General features: G+C 37.5%; 1 protein-coding gene across 1 annotated transcript in view; it reads right to left on the reverse strand.

The window, feature by feature from the left end:
* Window positions 1–15,382: 15,382 nt before the first annotated feature.
* Window positions 15,383–17,789, reverse strand: part of LOC108518662 (testis-expressed sequence 15 protein-like) — a 16,068-nt gene continuing 13,661 nt past the window's right edge. Inside the window, 1 exon segment of the mRNA XM_017857210.1 lies at window positions 15,383–15,474. Coding sequence (XP_017712699.1) covers window positions 15,437–15,474 — 38 coding nt within the window. The 3' untranslated portion in view covers window positions 15,383–15,436.

A 17,789-nucleotide genomic window follows, 5' to 3' on the forward strand; every position in this document is an offset into this window, starting at 1 on the left:
TTCACTGTGTTAACCAGGATGGTCTCGATCTCCTGACCTCGTGATCCACCCGTCTCGGCCTCCCAAAGTGCTGGGATTACAGGCTTGAGCGACCGCGTCCGGCCTATTTATATTTTCATTGTTATTTGGATACCATATATAGCTTTTTGGATACCATATTTTTCATTTGAGATAGTACTGGTATAGCACAGATTATTAGTAGTTTAGCCAATATCCACTGCACATTTCTTTATTAACAATTGTTTGGAGTGAAAAAATGCCTTGCTTGAAAAATTACCTAGGAGTGGCCATGGGGTCCCATTCTGGCAAACAGATGTAAGGAGAAGTAGCTCAATAGGGCTCTACAGGAAAACTTGTTAAAGGGAGGAAACTCAAAATGCTCCTGCCTGGTACTCATTGCTGGAGATGGAATAGCCATTTGGAGGCCACTAGGTAAAGAAAGGATGAGGGTAAAGGCCATGTGTTAGTGATGGCCAAGAAGAAAGATGAGATGTACCTGGGTTCCTGATAGCAATGTGAAGCCAGAATAATAGCTCTGAATTGTCTACCTATATATTTCTTTTTATTATTATTGTTTCCATTTGACACATAACTGTATGTATTTATGGGGTACGGTGTGATATTTTGATATATACAATTGTATGATCGTCTAATCGAGGTTTTCAGCATATCCATCACCTCAAGCATTTATCATTGCTTTATGGCAAGAACATTCAGAACCCCCTTTTCTAGCTATTTTGAAATATACACTATAATATTGTTAACCATAGTCATCCTACTGTGCTATAGAACACCAGAACAGATTCCTCCTATCTTACTCTAATTTTGTACCTGTTGACCAACCTCTCCCCATCATCCCCTCTTCCTTTCCTCCTCGGCCTCTGGTAACCACTATTTGACTCTCTATTTCTATAAGATCAACTCCTTTAGATTCCATATATGAATGAGACCATGTGGCATTTGTCTTTCTGTGTCTGGTTTATGTCACTTAATGTCCTCCAGGTTCATCCATGTTGCCACAAATGACAGGATTTCATTATTTTTTGTGGCTAATATTTTACAGTGTATATACACCATGTTTTCTTTATTCATTTGTCCATTGATGGACATGAAAGCTGATTCCATATCTTGGCTATTGTGAACAGCGCTGCAATAAACATGGGAGTGCAGATATCTCTTTGACATACCAATTTCATTTCCTTTGGATAAATACCCAGGAGAGGGATTGCTGGATCATATGGTACCTCTAGATTTCATATAGGAGAAAAATAAAACTTACATTTAAGCTACATTTGGGGGTTTTGTTATTTACATTGGAACATAAACTTGACTGATGCAATTGGATACTATTCATTTTAAGCTTTGACCAAATGGTAGCTGAAAGATTATATATTTTGTGGTTAGTGGGATATAGCAATTGTTCTTATTTTTTAACACTTAAGTATTTGTGCATACAAATTGAGTGTTTATTATTTTATTAGGTTTTTCACTTCCTTATTATTGATTTGTAGGCTGCCTAATATGTATGTTTATAGTATTTCACCCAGTGTGTTACTTGAGTTTTGTATTTGTTTGAGTCTTGCCATTCAAAAGTTTTAAATCTTTATAAGAGCATATTTATAAATCATAATAAGAGCACTTATGAATCAGGTGGTGTTCTAAGTGCTTAGATTATTACCTCATTTATTCCCTCCATGACAACCCTATGAAGTAGGCTACGATTACCATTCTGATTAATCAAATGAGGATACTGAGGTAGAGGCAACAAGTGACGGGCTGAGTTCACTCACCTACAGCTGGGAAATGAAGCCATGTGGTCTGACTCAGAGCCTGTTCTCCCTCTATTCTCTCCCTCACCAATCCTGTCAGTAATTTTGCATAAGCTTGTTTAGAACAGTTCCCCTGTCCCAAGATTGCTTGAATATTGTATTATATATTTAAGAGAAATACATAATTTTTTGTAGATTTTCTATTAAAATTTCTTTACAACCCAATTTCTTTGATGGTTTTGGTTACTGGAGTAAAATATAACATTTACCATGAAACCATTTTTAAGCAGACAATTCATTGGCATTAAATACATTTCCAATGTTGTGCACCCATCACTAATACCATCTCTAGAACTTTTTCATCGTCTCAAACAGAAACTCTGTAGCCATTAAGCAGTAATACCTCATTTAGCCTAATATACACCTTCTGATAATATACATATTAGTTGCTGATATTAACAGAAGGATCCTACCCTAACAACTCAGAGAGGCTTTCTGGTGTTTATTCTAATATTCTTGAGTTACCTGGATTCTTGGTTTAATTTCTATTTGCATTTTCCCATATTATATATCATATTTTGCTGATTCTAAGTTACCATTTTTTGTCTCTAAAAGTAATCTCATAATCAATGGAATCTTAGTTTCAATAAAATACAGTATATTTTAAAAAAATCAACTCTATTCAGGTATGATTTATGTACAATAATTATTTACCAATTTAAAATGGACATTTAGTTGAGCTGTAACAAATGCTTACAGTCATCTACCTGTCACCCACCACACAATACTGATGTAGAACACTTCCCTTAACCTGAAACTTCCAACATGTTCCTTGGGACAGTCCTTTCCCCAACCATGAACCCTAGTAACAAATGATCTGCCTTCTAACATTATAGTTTAGCCTCTTCTGGAATTTCATACAAATGGGTTGTCTTGTGTGTCTGGTTTCTTTCAGTTAGTATAATTGTTGAGACTCATTCAAATGGTGTATGTTTTTCCTTTTTATTGTCCAGTATTCCATGATATACTATAATTTATTCAATTTGTTTATCCAATCATAGGTTGATGCACCCTTGGGTTGTTTCCAACTTTTGGTTATGAATAAAATTGCTATAAACATTCAAATACAAGCGGTGGGTAAACACGTTTCCATTTCTCTTGGGTAAATAAATGTCTAGGAGTGGGTTTCTGGGTCATATGGTGATTGCTTAAAGTTTCTGCCAAGCAGTTTTCCAAAGTGGTTGTACAACTCAGCATTCCTACTAAAAGCACATGAGAGTACAAGTTACACCGGGTCTTCACCAGCACTTAGTATGGCCAAATGTCTAAAAGTTTAGACATTTGGCTGGATGCGGTGGCTCATGCCTGTAATCCCAGCAATTTGGGAGGCCGAGGCGGGTGGATCACCTGAGGTCCGGAGTTTGAGACCAGCCTCGCCAACGTTGTAAAACCCCATCTCTACCAAAAACACAAAAGATGAGCTGGACATGGTGGCGAGTGCCTGTAATCCCAGCTACTTGGGAGGCTGAGGCAGGAGAACTGCTTGAATCCAGGAGGCAGAGGTTGCAGTGAGCCAAGATCATGCCGTTGTACTCCAGCCTGGGCAACAAGAGCAAAACTCTGTCTCAAGAAAAAAAAAAACAAGTTTAGACATTCAAGTGAGTGTGTTACTGAGGCTTTATTTCTCTTTGGGTTCATTAAGCTTCTTGGAACTGTGGGTTTATAGTTTTGATTGTTTGGAAATTTTCATCTATTATTTCTTCAAAATCTTTTTTTCTGTTCCTGCCTCACTCCCCTCTTGACCTTAAACTGCTTCGCATTGTTTCACAGGGCACTGATGCTCTGGCGTTTTGTTTTGCTTTCCCCATTCTTTTTTGTCTCTGTGCTTCATTTTGAATAGTGTCTATGGTTATGTTCTTAAGTCTACTGATTTGTCTTCTTTATTGTCTAATCTTCTCTTTATCCCATACAGTGTATTTTTCATTTCAGATAAAAGTTCCATTTGCATACTTCTTATATCTTCTATTTGTCTCCTCTTTGCCTCTCTCTCTATATATACATACATATATGTGTATATATATACACATATATACACATATATGTATATGTACACACATATACATATATGTGTATACATACACATATATACATATATATACGTATATATGTATACGTATACACATATATATACGTATATATGTATACATATACATATATACGTATATACACACATATATACATACATATGTGTGTATATATATATATATATATTTTTTTTTGAGACAGAGTTTAGCTCTTGTTGCCCAAGCTGGAGTGCAATGGTGCGATCTCGGCTCACTGCAATTTCTGCCTCCCAGGTTCAAGCGATTGTCCTGCCTCAGCCTCCCAAGTAGCTGGGATTACAGGCATGCACTACCAAGCCTGGTTAATTTTGCATTTTTGGTAGAGACGAGGTTTCTCCATGTTGGTCACCCTGGGCTCAAACTCCTGATCTCAGGTGATCCACCTGCCTCAGCCTCCCAAAGTGCTGGGATTACAGGCATAAACCGCCACGCCTGGCCTGTTTGCCTCTATGTTCTTGATATATGAAGTATATTTATAATTGCTGATTTTATATCCTCGTTTGGTAATTTCATCATTTCTGTCATTTCACTGTTTATTTTCCTGGTAATGGGTCGTATTTTTATGTCGTTTGTTTTGCCTGCCTAGTAATGTTTGATTAGATGAAGATACTATGAATTTTACACTGTTGATTGCTGGATTTTGTTGTGGTTATTTAAGTAGTGTTGAGCTTTGTTCTCGTGTGTGATTACTTGGAATTAGTCGGATTTTTTTCAGGGCAAGGCTTGCTTTTGAGCTTTTTAAAGGAGGAGGGTTCAGAACAGCTTTTAGTCAAGGGCTAATGTGGCCCCATACTAAGATGATATCCTTCTGAAGACCCTACTGTATGTTTTCTATATTACAAGGCCTTTCCACCCTTTACACACTATTCCCAGCCCTAGATGAGCCCTGGGGATTGTTTCACCAAAGCTTCCTGATGGTTCTTTCCCCACACAGTCTGGGTAATTATCTCAATGCATAGATTAGTACTTAGTGAAATACTCAAGGGGGCTTAATTTATACTGATATCTTTTTTTTTTTCTTTCTTGAGATGGAGTCTCACTTTGTTGCCCAGGCTGGAGTGCAGTGGCATGATCTTGGTTCACTGCAACCTCCACTTCCTGGGTTCAACCGATTCTCATGCCTCAGCTCCCAAGCAGCTGGGATTACAGGCATGCACCACCACGCCCGCTAATTTTTGCATTTTCAGTAGAGACGGGGTTTCACCATGTTGGCCAGGCTGGTCTCGAACTTCTGACCTCAAGTCATCCACCCGCCTCGGCCTCCCAAAGTGCTGGGATTACAGACATGATTCACTGTGCCCAGCCCTGATATCTTACTTTTGAAATCTGCATCCCTTTGAAGATTCTTCCTTATCCTTCCTTCTTCCACAATGAGACCTCTGACTCCCCAAAACATCATATGACATTTATTCCTCTGTTCAGTTCTATCATACACATAAAATGGTTTCAGAATTGCTATGCCTATTTATCACTGTGAAAATAAACCTACTAAAAGGTTCCAATATTTGTTTGTCGTTCTTTTTTATTCCTCTTATAATAAAAGTTTTTAGCCCCTGCTCCCAGCTTTAATAAATATTTTCACAGCTGAATTTATGACATTTACAGTCCTGGTTAGCACTACAGTTGAGTTTTATATAACACTTTTTAAAACTGTTGAATTTTGGCCAGGCATGGTGGCTTATACCTGTATTCCAAACATTTTGGGAGACCAAAGCAGGAGGATAACTTGAGGCCAGGAGTTCAAGACCAGCTTGGGCAACATGGTAAGACCCTGTCTCTAGAAAAAAATTTAAAAATTAACTGGATGCGGTAGCATGAGCCTGAAGTCCTAGCTACTTGGGAGTCTGAGGTGGGAGGATTGCTTGAGCCCTGGAGTTCAATGCTGCAGTGAGCCATGACTGCGCCACTGCACTCCAGCCTGGAAAACAGATCCAGACCCTGTCTCAGGGTAAATAAATAATACAATTGAATTTTAAGTTGCCATATTACATAATTTTTTAATGCATGCAATTTATACACTTTCATAATTTGCTAAGGAAATTAACTCCTTACTTTCCTTTTAAATTTTTTTTACAATTTTATTATCCTTCTAATATAAAGAACAAAGTATATAAATTCAAACTATCAAGTTCTGGTGAAGAATAAGTTATGTTTTTTAAAATTATTCTTTCTTCATACACTAAAAACATAAACTATGGTGCCCTAGGAGTCATTTGGGCCACTTTCCTCTCTGTTATGAGTCACAAAATCCTGCCAACTCTTTCCTTCTCAAATGCCTCTAGAATCCAATCCTCCACTCCTACGGCCACCCTCTAAGCAGTGCCCTTATCACACCAGGCTTGGTTTGGCACAACAGACTTATACATACAGCATTTACTATCATTTGCCAGGTGTTTCAAAAAGACTACTAATCAGTCTCATGCAAGAACTATCTTTCCATCTTTGTATCACTGCAAATCTGAACAATGTTTTTTTGTGGCCAACATTTACTTAAAATTTAATTTTAGGTTTGGGGGTACATGTGAAGGTTTGTTACACAGATGAACTTGTGTCATGGGGGTATGTTGTACAGATTATTTCATCACCCAGGTATTAAGCCCAGTACCCAATAGTTATCTTTTCTGCTCCTCTCCCTTCTCCCACCCTCAACCCCTAAGTAGACTCCAGTGTCTGTTGTTCCCACTTTTGTGTTCATGAGCTCTCATTACGTAGCTCCCATTTATAAGTGAGAACATGTGGTATCTGGTTTTCTGTTCCTGCCTTAATTTGCTAAGGATAATAGCCTCCAGCTCCATCCATGTTCCCACATAAGACATGATCTTGTTCTTTATGGCTCCATGGTATTCCATGGCATATATGTACCACATTTTCCTTATCCAGTCTGTCATTAATAGGCATTTAGGTTGATTCCATGTCTTTACTATTGTGAATCGTGCTGCAATAAACATTCACGTGTCTTTAGGGTAGAATGATTTATATTTTCCTGGGTACATACCCAGTAATGGGATTGCTAGGTCAAACGGGAGTTCTGCCTTTAGCTCTTTGAGGAATCACCATACTGTTTTCCACAATGGTTGAACTAATTTATCCTTCCACTGACAGTGTATTAAGTGTTCCCTTTTCTCCACAACCTCGCCATTATGTTATTTTTTTTCACTTTTTAATTTAATAATAGCCATTCTAACTGGTGTGAGATGGTATCTCATTGCAGTTTTGATTTGCATTTCTCTAATGATCAGTGACACTGAGCTTTTTTTCCGTATGATTCTTGGCTGCATATGTTTTTTTTTTGAGATGGAGTTTTGCTCTTGTTGCCCAGGCTGGAGTGCACTGGCATGATCTCAGCTCACCACAACCTCCGCCTCCTGGGTTCAAGCAATTCTCTTGCTTCAGCCTCCCGTGTAGCAGGGATTACAGGCACGTGCCACCACACCCGGCTAATTTTTTATTTTTAGTAGAGACAGGGTTTTGCCATGTTGGCCAGGCTCATCTCGAACTCCTGACCTCAGGTGATCTGCCCGCCTTGGCCTCCCAAAGTGTTAGGATTACAGGCGTGAGCCACCGCGCCTAGCTGTAATCTTTAATTAAACAGATATATTCAATCGGCTAGACCATCTTCTCAATTCGGACTCTCATTCACATTTGAAAAAAGAAACCTGTCAACGCCCTGTTACTTAATAAAGGTAAATAGTCTTTAAAAAAATAATTATTGGCCGGGCAGAGTGACTCACATCTGTAATCCCAGCACTTTGGGAGGCTGAGATTGCAGTGGGCCGAGATCGCACCACTGCACTCTAGCCTGGGTCACAGAGAAAGACTGTCTTGAACAAAGTTATGAATCCGAAGATAAATGGTGTTTTCCATGACAGTAAATTAGAATGCAGTTTTTTTTTTTTTTTGGTAGAGACGGGGTCTCGCCATGTTTCCCAGGCTGGTCTTGAACTCCTGGGCTCAAGCAGTCCTCGTGTCTTGGCCTCTCAAAGCAGTGAGCCACAAAGTCTGGCCAGAATGCAGTATTTTGAGGTTAACGGCTCTACAGGATATCTTAAAGAAGTCTTCTGGCTGGGTTCAGCGGCTCACACCTGTAATCCCAATACTTTGGGAGGCTGAGACAAGAGGATTGCTTGAAACAGGAGTTTGAAACCAGCCTGGGAAACAAAGTAAAACTCTATCTCTACAAAAAATTTAAAAATTATCCAGGCGTGTTGGCAAGTGCCTGTAGTCCCAGCCACTTGGGAGGTTGAGGTGGGATTGCTTGAGCCCAGGAGGTTGTGGCTGCAATGAGTTATGATTGCACAACTGCACTTCAGTCTGGGTGACACAGTAAGACCCTGTCTCTAAAAAAAAAAAAAAAATTTAAAAAAACCCAAAGGAGATTTCTTATAAATAATTCTTGAAAGTAATAATAAAGCAGACAGCAGGGCTTACAGAACAAGAAAGGAGTAGGATTTATATTCTTACAAAATTTTACTGTCCACACTGCATCAGTAATCAATAACCCCTTAATTTCCCAGTTTTATTAACAATTGCTAGGTAGGAATCTGTAGCTGCTGCTCTTAGAATCTTATTAATCAAAACTAATTTTAAAACGCTGATCTTAGAGGAATCAACAACTTACCTTTCTTCGCAATACTATTTTAAAGCCTGCATGGATAATTGTGAGTTTACCATGTTATTCAAGCAATATAAATATTATATGAATCGAAAGCAAACTATGCCTGCAAAAACATTTAATAGCAGCTGGGTGCGGTGGCTCACGCCCGTAATCCCAGCACTTTGGGAGGCTGAGGTGGGCAGGCCACCTGAGGTCAGTAGTTTGAGACCAGCCTGGCTAACATGGTGAAACCCCATCTCTACTAAAAATACAAAAATTAGCTGGACTTGGTGGCACACACCTATAATCCCAGCTACCCAGGGGGCTGAGCCAGGAGAATCGCTTGAACCCGTGAGGTGGAGGTTGCAGTGAGCCAAGATCGCACCACTGCACTCCAGCCTGTGTGACAGAGTGAGACTCCTCAAAAACAGCATCAACAACAACAACAAATAGTTTAAAAATACCATATATGCCTGAATATAAGTTATATTCCCCCCTAAAACTACCCCACTGAAAAGGGTATGGAACCTTAATCTTATTTTGAAGCCTTAAGCCGCCATTACTCTAGGTAATGTCTTTGGGGAAGATATTAGTTTGAAATGACCTCAATTAATAGCAGTTTTGCATATATCTACACACAGATTTTTAAAATACATTTTTTAAAAAGCATATTATTTCAAACTTTGATAACAGGATGACATGCTTTGAAAAACATGGTCAGAGAACTAAAGAAGTCTCTAATGATGACCAAGAGATTGATGTCAAAGACGGAGAGGACAAAATTATCCTCCAAAACATACATAAAAAGATTCTACAATGTTTTTATATAACATACAATTGACATTTATAATACTTCATCTATATCTCTAACGATTTATATAATCTTACCAACATATTGTTTTGGTGAAATCTTATTGGGAAAATGGGGCATAGCCTCCTACTTCGCTAGGTTCATGAATGCTTGTCAAAGATGCCATCACTGAATCTCAGCTTATGTGTCATCCACTCTCTAGTCCATTACTTATATTTTTTAACATATCACTTCTCATGATACAAAATTACTTAATTATATACGTATTACTTGTCTCCCTTGACTGGAATGAGAACTGTATAAGGGCAGGGACTTTGGCTTGTGATATGAAACTGCAAGCTGTAATGTAGTTTTTAAGAGCGACAGCAAATAGGGATAGAGGTGAAGGCAAACACAGCTGGGGTGGAAAAGGTGCTCCAGCAGTTTATTTAGGTATCTAATTGCTATGGTTTTAATGTGTTCCCCAAGGTTTGTATGTTGGAAAGTTAATCACCAATGCCAACATTGTTGACAGGTGGGACCTTTAAGAGGTGATTAGGCCATGAGGGCTGTGCCCTCATGAACAGATTAATACCGTTATTGTGGGAATGGGCTAGTCTGTGGCAGTGCATCCTTACAAAGGATGAGCTCAATCTCTTGCTCTCTCTCACCATTTCATGCCCTCACAAGATGCAGCCCCCTAGATCTTGGACATCCCAGGCTCAAGAACTGTGAGTCAAATACATTTCTTGTACTTATAAATTACCCAGCCTGTGATATTCTGTTATGGCAATAGAAAATGAACTAAGAACATCATGAGGTCAGTTCCTTGTGGATTGTTTTTAATGTAATGGGTATGTGTAAACCAAGGACCACTCACATTTTTTTTTTCTTTTTGAGATAAGTCTTGTTCTGTCGCCCAGGCTGGACTGTAATGGCATGATCTTGGCTCACAGCAACCTCTGCCTCCCGGGTTCAAGCGATTCTCCTGCCTCAGCCTCCCGAGTAGCTGGGATTACAGGAGCCTATCCCCACTCCCAGCTGATTTTTATATTTTTAGTAGAGATGGAGTTTTGTCATGTTGCTCAGGCTGGTCTCGAACTCCTGACTTCAGGTGATCCACCTGCTGCAGCCTCCAAAAGTGCTAGGATTACAGGCATGAGCCACCGCGCCTGGCCCATATTTATGCTTATTATTCAAGAAACACAAAAGAAAAAACCCCTGAAATCAGAAGGAATCCAGTTTATTCAAATAATTCTTCTTAACAATATTTACAAACAGGTTTTTTTTTTTTTGCTTATAAAATTTGCTCAATTTTAATTTGTTCTGTTTTAATATTTAGAATAGAAACACACACTTGAGGGAAAAATATTCAATTTTTAAATATTCTGTCAAGTACAGATTTTTAAAAAAAATGTAACTGAATATTTAGGTAAGTCTTCAAGAAAAATTAAAACCCAAGAAATAAAAATATCACAAAGACAATGTCAACGGAATCTGGAAGTTGTTTAAAGGAAGAGTCCTTAACTAGAATATTAACTTTTGGTTTACATATTAGTAGTAGTATTAACAATAAATGCTGTAACATTTTGCCATAACCAAACATAAACCAAATGACTGAGGGAAACATAAATCAAATGGCTGTTATTCATTTTTGGCTGTTATTCATTTTTGAATACCAGTTAATATTACTGCTTTCAAAGTTGTTCAGAAGTTCTGATTTTCACAGACTATTTACAAATAAAACTGCATGGACAAAATATAAATGTTTTAAAAATATTGTTTTAACTCTACTGTCTTCTCAAATCTCTTCTTTCTTTCAGTTACAGTTCTTTGCTTGACCTTCCCTTTTTAAAGGTCTGTATGTTAAGCAGCTTAGATATTCTGAATTCCATCCTAGCTGGTTTAAGTGAGTATAAAGAGGCTTATCCTGCAGAGTCTGTCTTTCTGAATTGAAAAATTAGTTATTCTACACTAAACAAAGTAGAATTATAGTCTTTTCAAAGGCCTGTGCCAGATAACACAAAAAGTTTGCTTACATAAAAAGTTTGCAAAAACACTGAAGCTTTGCTAGTTATTTGTTGAGATTTGGCCAAACCAATCCTCTTGTCACATTTTAGGGCTAACCCTTGAGAAAGGTCTATCCAGTTGTGGACTTTGTCTGACTAGGATCTTACAGAAAACAGGAACAGCTGTTGAGCAGGAAAGGTAATATATGAAAAGAGACCGCTCAAGACTGCAGTTACATACTATATCCTGTTGCCCTATGATGATTATTACTAAGAGCTTTTACTTTTGCAGAAGGTTAAAAAGAAAAATCTATGACAAGAGCATGAAAAAACTATTTGTGTCACATTGTTTAAATTACTGTAAAAAAGACTAACTGCATAAGCATAAATATTATTCTTTATTATTTGCTAAAAAATCATTAAAAAACTATTTAAATTGTGAAATCCCAAAACAAAATAATCTTCTGGAAATGGCTCTTGTAGAAAACGGCATTGAAATATAATTAACTACAATTGCTTCCAACATAAAAATTTTAAAAATCTCTCAAGGAAACAGAGAATATGCAAACCAATTTTTCTTATTAAAAATATTTTACAAGTAGAAACTATAAAATATTGAAATTGAAGGAATTTGCCATATCTGGCATAGAATTGTAAATTATATAATAAAGTGTCAAGAATTATAAAATTCTTGGTTTGATGACTAATGAAAAAAAATCCTGCTTTCAGCTCAAATGGCACAATGCCATCAACAATATATTGAAACATATCAGAAGCCAGAATCTAGTTTTAAAGATTTTACCACTATTGCTTAACCTTGGATCATATTACCCTCCCCTTATAATTGCATGGAAATAATTCTGGTATATCAGAAGTTAGAAATTGATGTCCTGTGTGATATGTGTTAAGATTATTTGTATATTTTACAAAGGACCATATGATTTATATTTCCTACCACATTTACACACATTAAAAATATTTGGAAAAACTTGTTATGTCTTCTTTATTTCAATAGACAGAAGACTATTTTCAGTGTTGTGGATGAAAGGATTCTTGGTGCCATGGAGCTGGAAGACAAAACACCACAAAGATTTAAATAAACAAATAATTTAGACTAATGGTACATGATAGTATAGTGGAAAGAACCTGAGTTTAAATTACAGCTAAAGAGATCAAAGTGCTTATCTGCCCTTAAGTAGCCATAGGATCATCGAATCCTGTGAAAGTTATTTAAGGCTCTCTGAGGAATGGTTTCCCCATCTGTAGAAGAACAGCATCTCTGCATCTCTCTAAGGTATCTTGTGAAATTAAATGTAATAAAGGACAAAATGTGACTGGGACACAGGGCTCACTCGAGCACTGTCCTTTAGTTCCATTTTTTGGTGTTGAATACAAGCACCACCAACAATATAGCGACAAATGGGTCCAAGAGATTTTTCACATTTTTAAGAATGCAGTTCCTGTAAGTGGGAGAGGTGATTTCTGTGGAATATTTACAATCATGATAACTCAAAGATGTGATTATAACATTGCAACTGCCTCCTTAATTTTTTTTAGAGTGACTTTTGGATATAAGTAAATGACTATTTCTTTTTATTTTAATTGGACTAATATAACCAAGGAGGTAACAAAACAGGATTGAGAGTCATAGCTGGACTTGATTCCAAAGCTATCTTTTTTAATATCACAAATAGCTGAACTATTAAGAACAAAAGAAAGCCCAAACTATGAGAACCTTTCTGAAACAATTACAATCAAGATTTTCTATTTCAGAAATTAAAGTGTCCACTTTAATTCATAGGTTTGTTCCATCTACTATGCTTGGTGTATATCATTACAGCATCAGCAATGATATCAAATTAATAAAAAAGGAAAAAGCAGAGTCATAGACTTTGTTCCTCTTTACTTTTTTCCCTTTTATTTATTTATTCTTTTTGAGACAGAGTTTCACTCTGTTGCCCAGTATGGAGTACAGTGGTGTGATCTTGGCTCACTGCAACCTCCGCCTTCCAGGTCCAAGCCATTCTGCTGCCTCAGCCTCCCAAGTAGCTGAGATTACAGGCATGTGCCACCACACCTGGCTCATTTTATATTTTTAGTAGAAACGGGGTTTCGCCATGTTGTCCAGGCTAGTCTCAAACTCCTGACCTCAAGTGATCTGCCTGCCTTGGCCTCCCAGAGTGCTGGGATTACAGGCGTGAGCTACTACGTCCGGCCTTTTTCTCCTTCTTTTATCGTTTTCCGTATGTTCTGTCTTGGGTGAAAAATTTCTAGCCCTGTGTAAAGTCATTTACTGCGGCAGGGAACAAAGGGAAAGACACAGATTATTACAATACCACCTAATACATCCCTTATGTGAGAAAAGCACACAAAAAGTACTACAGAAGTACGATAGAGATTGTCCTATGGTCCTATGGGAGAACATTAAGTTGTTCAACGTGGCTTGAATGCAGAGGTGGAAGTGGCGGAGATTAGGTTGGATATAGAGGACTGTGAAGGGCTNTTCAATTTTTAAATATTCTGTCAAGTACAGATTTTAAAAAAAATGTAACTGAATATTTAGGTAAGTCTTCAAGAAAATTAAAACCCAAGAAATAAAATATCACAAAGACAATGTCAACGGAATCTGGAAGTTGTTTAAAGGAAGAGTCCTTAACTAGAATATTAACTTTTGGTTTACATATTAGTAGTAGTATTAACAATAAATGCTGTAACATTTTGCCATAACCAAACATAAACCAAATGACTGAGGGAAACATAAATCAAATGGCTGTTATTCATTTTGGCTGTTATTCATTTTGAATACCAGTTAATATTACTGCTTTCAAAGTTGTTCAGAAGTTCTGATTTTCACAGACTATTTACAAATAAAACTGCATGGACAAAATATAAATGTTTTAAAATATTGTTTTAACTCTACTGTCTTCTCAAATCTCTTCTTTCTTTCAGTTACAGTTCTTTGCTTGACCTTCCCTTTTAAAGGTCTGTATGTTAAGCAGCTTAGATATTCTGAATTCCATCCTAGCTGGTTTAAGTGAGTATAAAGAGGCTTATCCTGCAGAGTCTGTCTTTCTGAATTGAAAATTAGTTATTCTACACTAAACAAAGTAGAATTATAGTCTTTTCAAAGGCCTGTGCCAGATAACACAAAAGTTTGCTTACATAAAAGTTTGCAAAACACTGAAGCTTTGCTAGTTATTTGTTGAGATTTGGCCAAACCAATCCTCTTGTCACATTTTAGGGCTAACCCTTGAGAAAGGTCTATCCAGTTGTGGACTTTGTCTGACTAGGATCTTACAGAAAACAGGAACAGCTGTTGAGCAGGAAAGGTAATATATGAAAAGAGACCGCTCAAGACTGCAGTTACATACTATATCCTGTTGCCCTATGATGATTATTACTAAGAGCTTTTACTTTTGCAGAAGGTTAAAAGAAAATCTATGACAAGAGCATGAAAAAACTATTTGTGTCACATTGTTTAAATTACTGTAAAAAAGACTAACTGCATAAGCATAAATATTATTCTTTATTATTTGCTAAAAAATCATTAAAAAACTATTTAAATTGTGAAATCCCAAAACAAAATAATCTTCTGGAAATGGCTCTTGTAGAAAACGGCATTGAAATATAATTAACTACAATTGCTTCCAACATAAAATTTTAAAATCTCTCAAGGAAACAGAGAATATGCAAACCAATTTTCTTATTAAAATATTTTACAAGTAGAAACTATAAAATATTGAAATTGAAGGAATTTGCCATATCTGGCATAGAATTGTAAATTATATAATAAAGTGTCAAGAATTATAAAATTCTTGGTTTGATGACTAATGAAAAAAAATCCTGCTTTCAGCTCAAATGGCACAATGCCATCAACAATATATTGAAACATATCAGAAGCCAGAATCTAGTTTTAAAGATTTTACCACTATTGCTTAACCTTGGATCATATTACCCTCCCCTTATAATTGCATGGAAATAATTCTGGTATATCAGAAGTTAGAAATTGATGTCCTGTGTGATATGTGTTAAGATTATTTGTATATTTTACAAAGGACCATATGATTTATATTTCCTACCACATTTACACACATTAAAATATTTGGAAAACTTGTTATGTCTTCTTTATTTCAATAGACAGAAGACTATTTTCAGTGTTGTGGATGAAAGGATTCTTGGTGCCATGGAGCTGGAAGACAAAACACCACAAAGATTTAAATAAACAAATAATTTAGACTAATGGTACATGATAGTATAGTGGAAAGAACCTGAGTTTAAATTACAGCTAAAGAGATCAAAGTGCTTATCTGCCCTTAAGTAGCCATAGGATCATCGAATCCTGTGAAAGTTATTTAAGGCTCTCTGAGGAATGGTTTCCCCATCTGTAGAAGAACAGCATCTCTGCATCTCTCTAAGGTATCTTGTGAAATTAAATGTAATAAAGGACAAAATGTGACTGGGACACAGGGCTCACTCGAGCACTGTCCTTTAGTTCCATTTTTTGGTGTTGAATACAAGCACCACCAACAATATAGCGACAAATGGGTCCAAGAGATTTTCACATTTTAAGAATGCAGTTCCTGTAAGTGGGAGAGGTGATTTCTGTGGAATATTTACAATCATGATAACTCAAAGATGTGATTATAACATTGCAACTGCCTCCTTAATTTTTTTTAGAGTGACTTTTGGATATAAGTAAATGACTATTTCTTTTATTTTAATTGGACTAATATAACCAAGGAGGTAACAAAACAGGATTGAGAGTCATAGCTGGACTTGATTCCAAAGCTATCTTTTTTAATATCACAAATAGCTGAACTATTAAGAACAAAAGAAAGCCCCAACTATGAGAACCTTTCTGAAACAATTACAATCAAGATTTTCTATTTCAGAAATTAAAGTGTCCACTTTAATTCATAGGTTTGTTCCATCTACTATGCTTGGTGTATATCATTACAGCATCAGCAATGATATCAAATTAATAAAAAAGGAAAAGCAGAGTCATAGACTTTGTTCCTCTTTACTTTTTTCCCTTTTATTTATTTATTCTTTTGAGACAGAGTTTCACTCTGTTGCCCAGTATGGAGTACAGTGGTGTGATCTTGGCTCACTGCAACCTCCGCCTTCCAGGTCCAAGCCATTCTGCTGCCTCAGCCTCCCAAGTAGCTGAGATTACAGGCATGTGCCACCACACCTGGCTCATTTTATATTTTAGTAGAAACGGGGTTTCGCCATGTTGTCCAGGCTAGTCTCAAACTCCTGACCTCAAGTGATCTGCCTGCCTTGGCCTCCCAGAGTGCTGGGATTACAGGCGTGAGCTACTACGTCCGGCCTTTTCTCCTTCTTTTATCGTTTTCCGTATGTTCTGTCTTGGGTGAAAATTTCTAGCCCTGTGTAAAGTCATTTACTGCGGCAGGGAACAAAGGGAAAGACACAGATTATTACAATACCACCTAATACATCCCTTATGTGAGAAAAGCACACAAAAGTACTACAGAAGTACGATAGAGATTGTCCTATGGTCCTATGGGAGAACATTAAGTTGTTCAACGTGGCTTGAATGCAGAGGTGGAAGTGGCGGAGATTAGGTTGGATATAGAGGACTGTGAAGGGCTCTGCATTCCAGGCTAAAGTATTTGAATTTTATCCGACAGGTTATAGTGAATCAGTGATGTAACTCCAATGCAGAGGTGCTGATGTGATCAGATTTCTCAATTAGAAACAGAACTATGTCAACAGGCTGCTTCTTGCTCAATTCAGATCTATAACCTATGGCCCCTCAATTTTTTCCTACGTATCAATTTGTAACAATATCCAGGGCTTAGAAACTTTTTAAAAGAAATTCTCTGGGCCTGATGCCTCACACCTCTAATCCCACACTTTGGAAGGCAGGGGCAAGAGGATCACTTGAGGCCAGGAGTCCGAGAACACCCTAGGCAACACAGTAAGACCTCATCTCTACTAATATATATATATATTTTGAGACTGAGTCTCCCTCTGTCACACAGGCTGGAGTACAGTGGCGTGATCTCGGCTTACTGCAACCTCTGCCTCCCGGGTTCAAGTGATTCTCATGCCTCAGCTTCCTGAGTAGCTGGGATTACAGGTGTGTGCTACCCAGCTAATTTTTGTATTTTCAGTAGAGAACAGGGTTTCGCCATGTTTTGCCTCAAGTGACCTGCCTACCTCCACCTCCCAAAGTGTTGGGATTACAGGTGCTCAGCCTCTACTAAAATTAAAATAAAATAAAATTAAAATTATTAAAAATAATTAGCTGGACATGGTGATGCATGCCTGTAGTTGCAGCTACTTGGGATGCTGAAATGGGAGGACAGCTTGAGCCCAGGAGTTTGAGGTTTCAATAAGCTATGAATGTGCCGCTGGACTCCAGCCTAGGCAACAGAATGAGACCCTGCCTTAAAAAAATTATCTTGCGCCGGGCGCGGTGGCTCAAGCCTGTAATCCCAGCACTTTGGGAGGCCGAGACGGGCAGATCACGAGGTC

Source organism: Rhinopithecus bieti, unplaced genomic scaffold (assembly GCF_001698545.2).
Source record: "Rhinopithecus bieti isolate Rb0 unplaced genomic scaffold, ASM169854v2 scaffold_2077, whole genome shotgun sequence".
Taxonomy (NCBI): domain Eukaryota; kingdom Metazoa; phylum Chordata; class Mammalia; order Primates; family Cercopithecidae; genus Rhinopithecus; species Rhinopithecus bieti.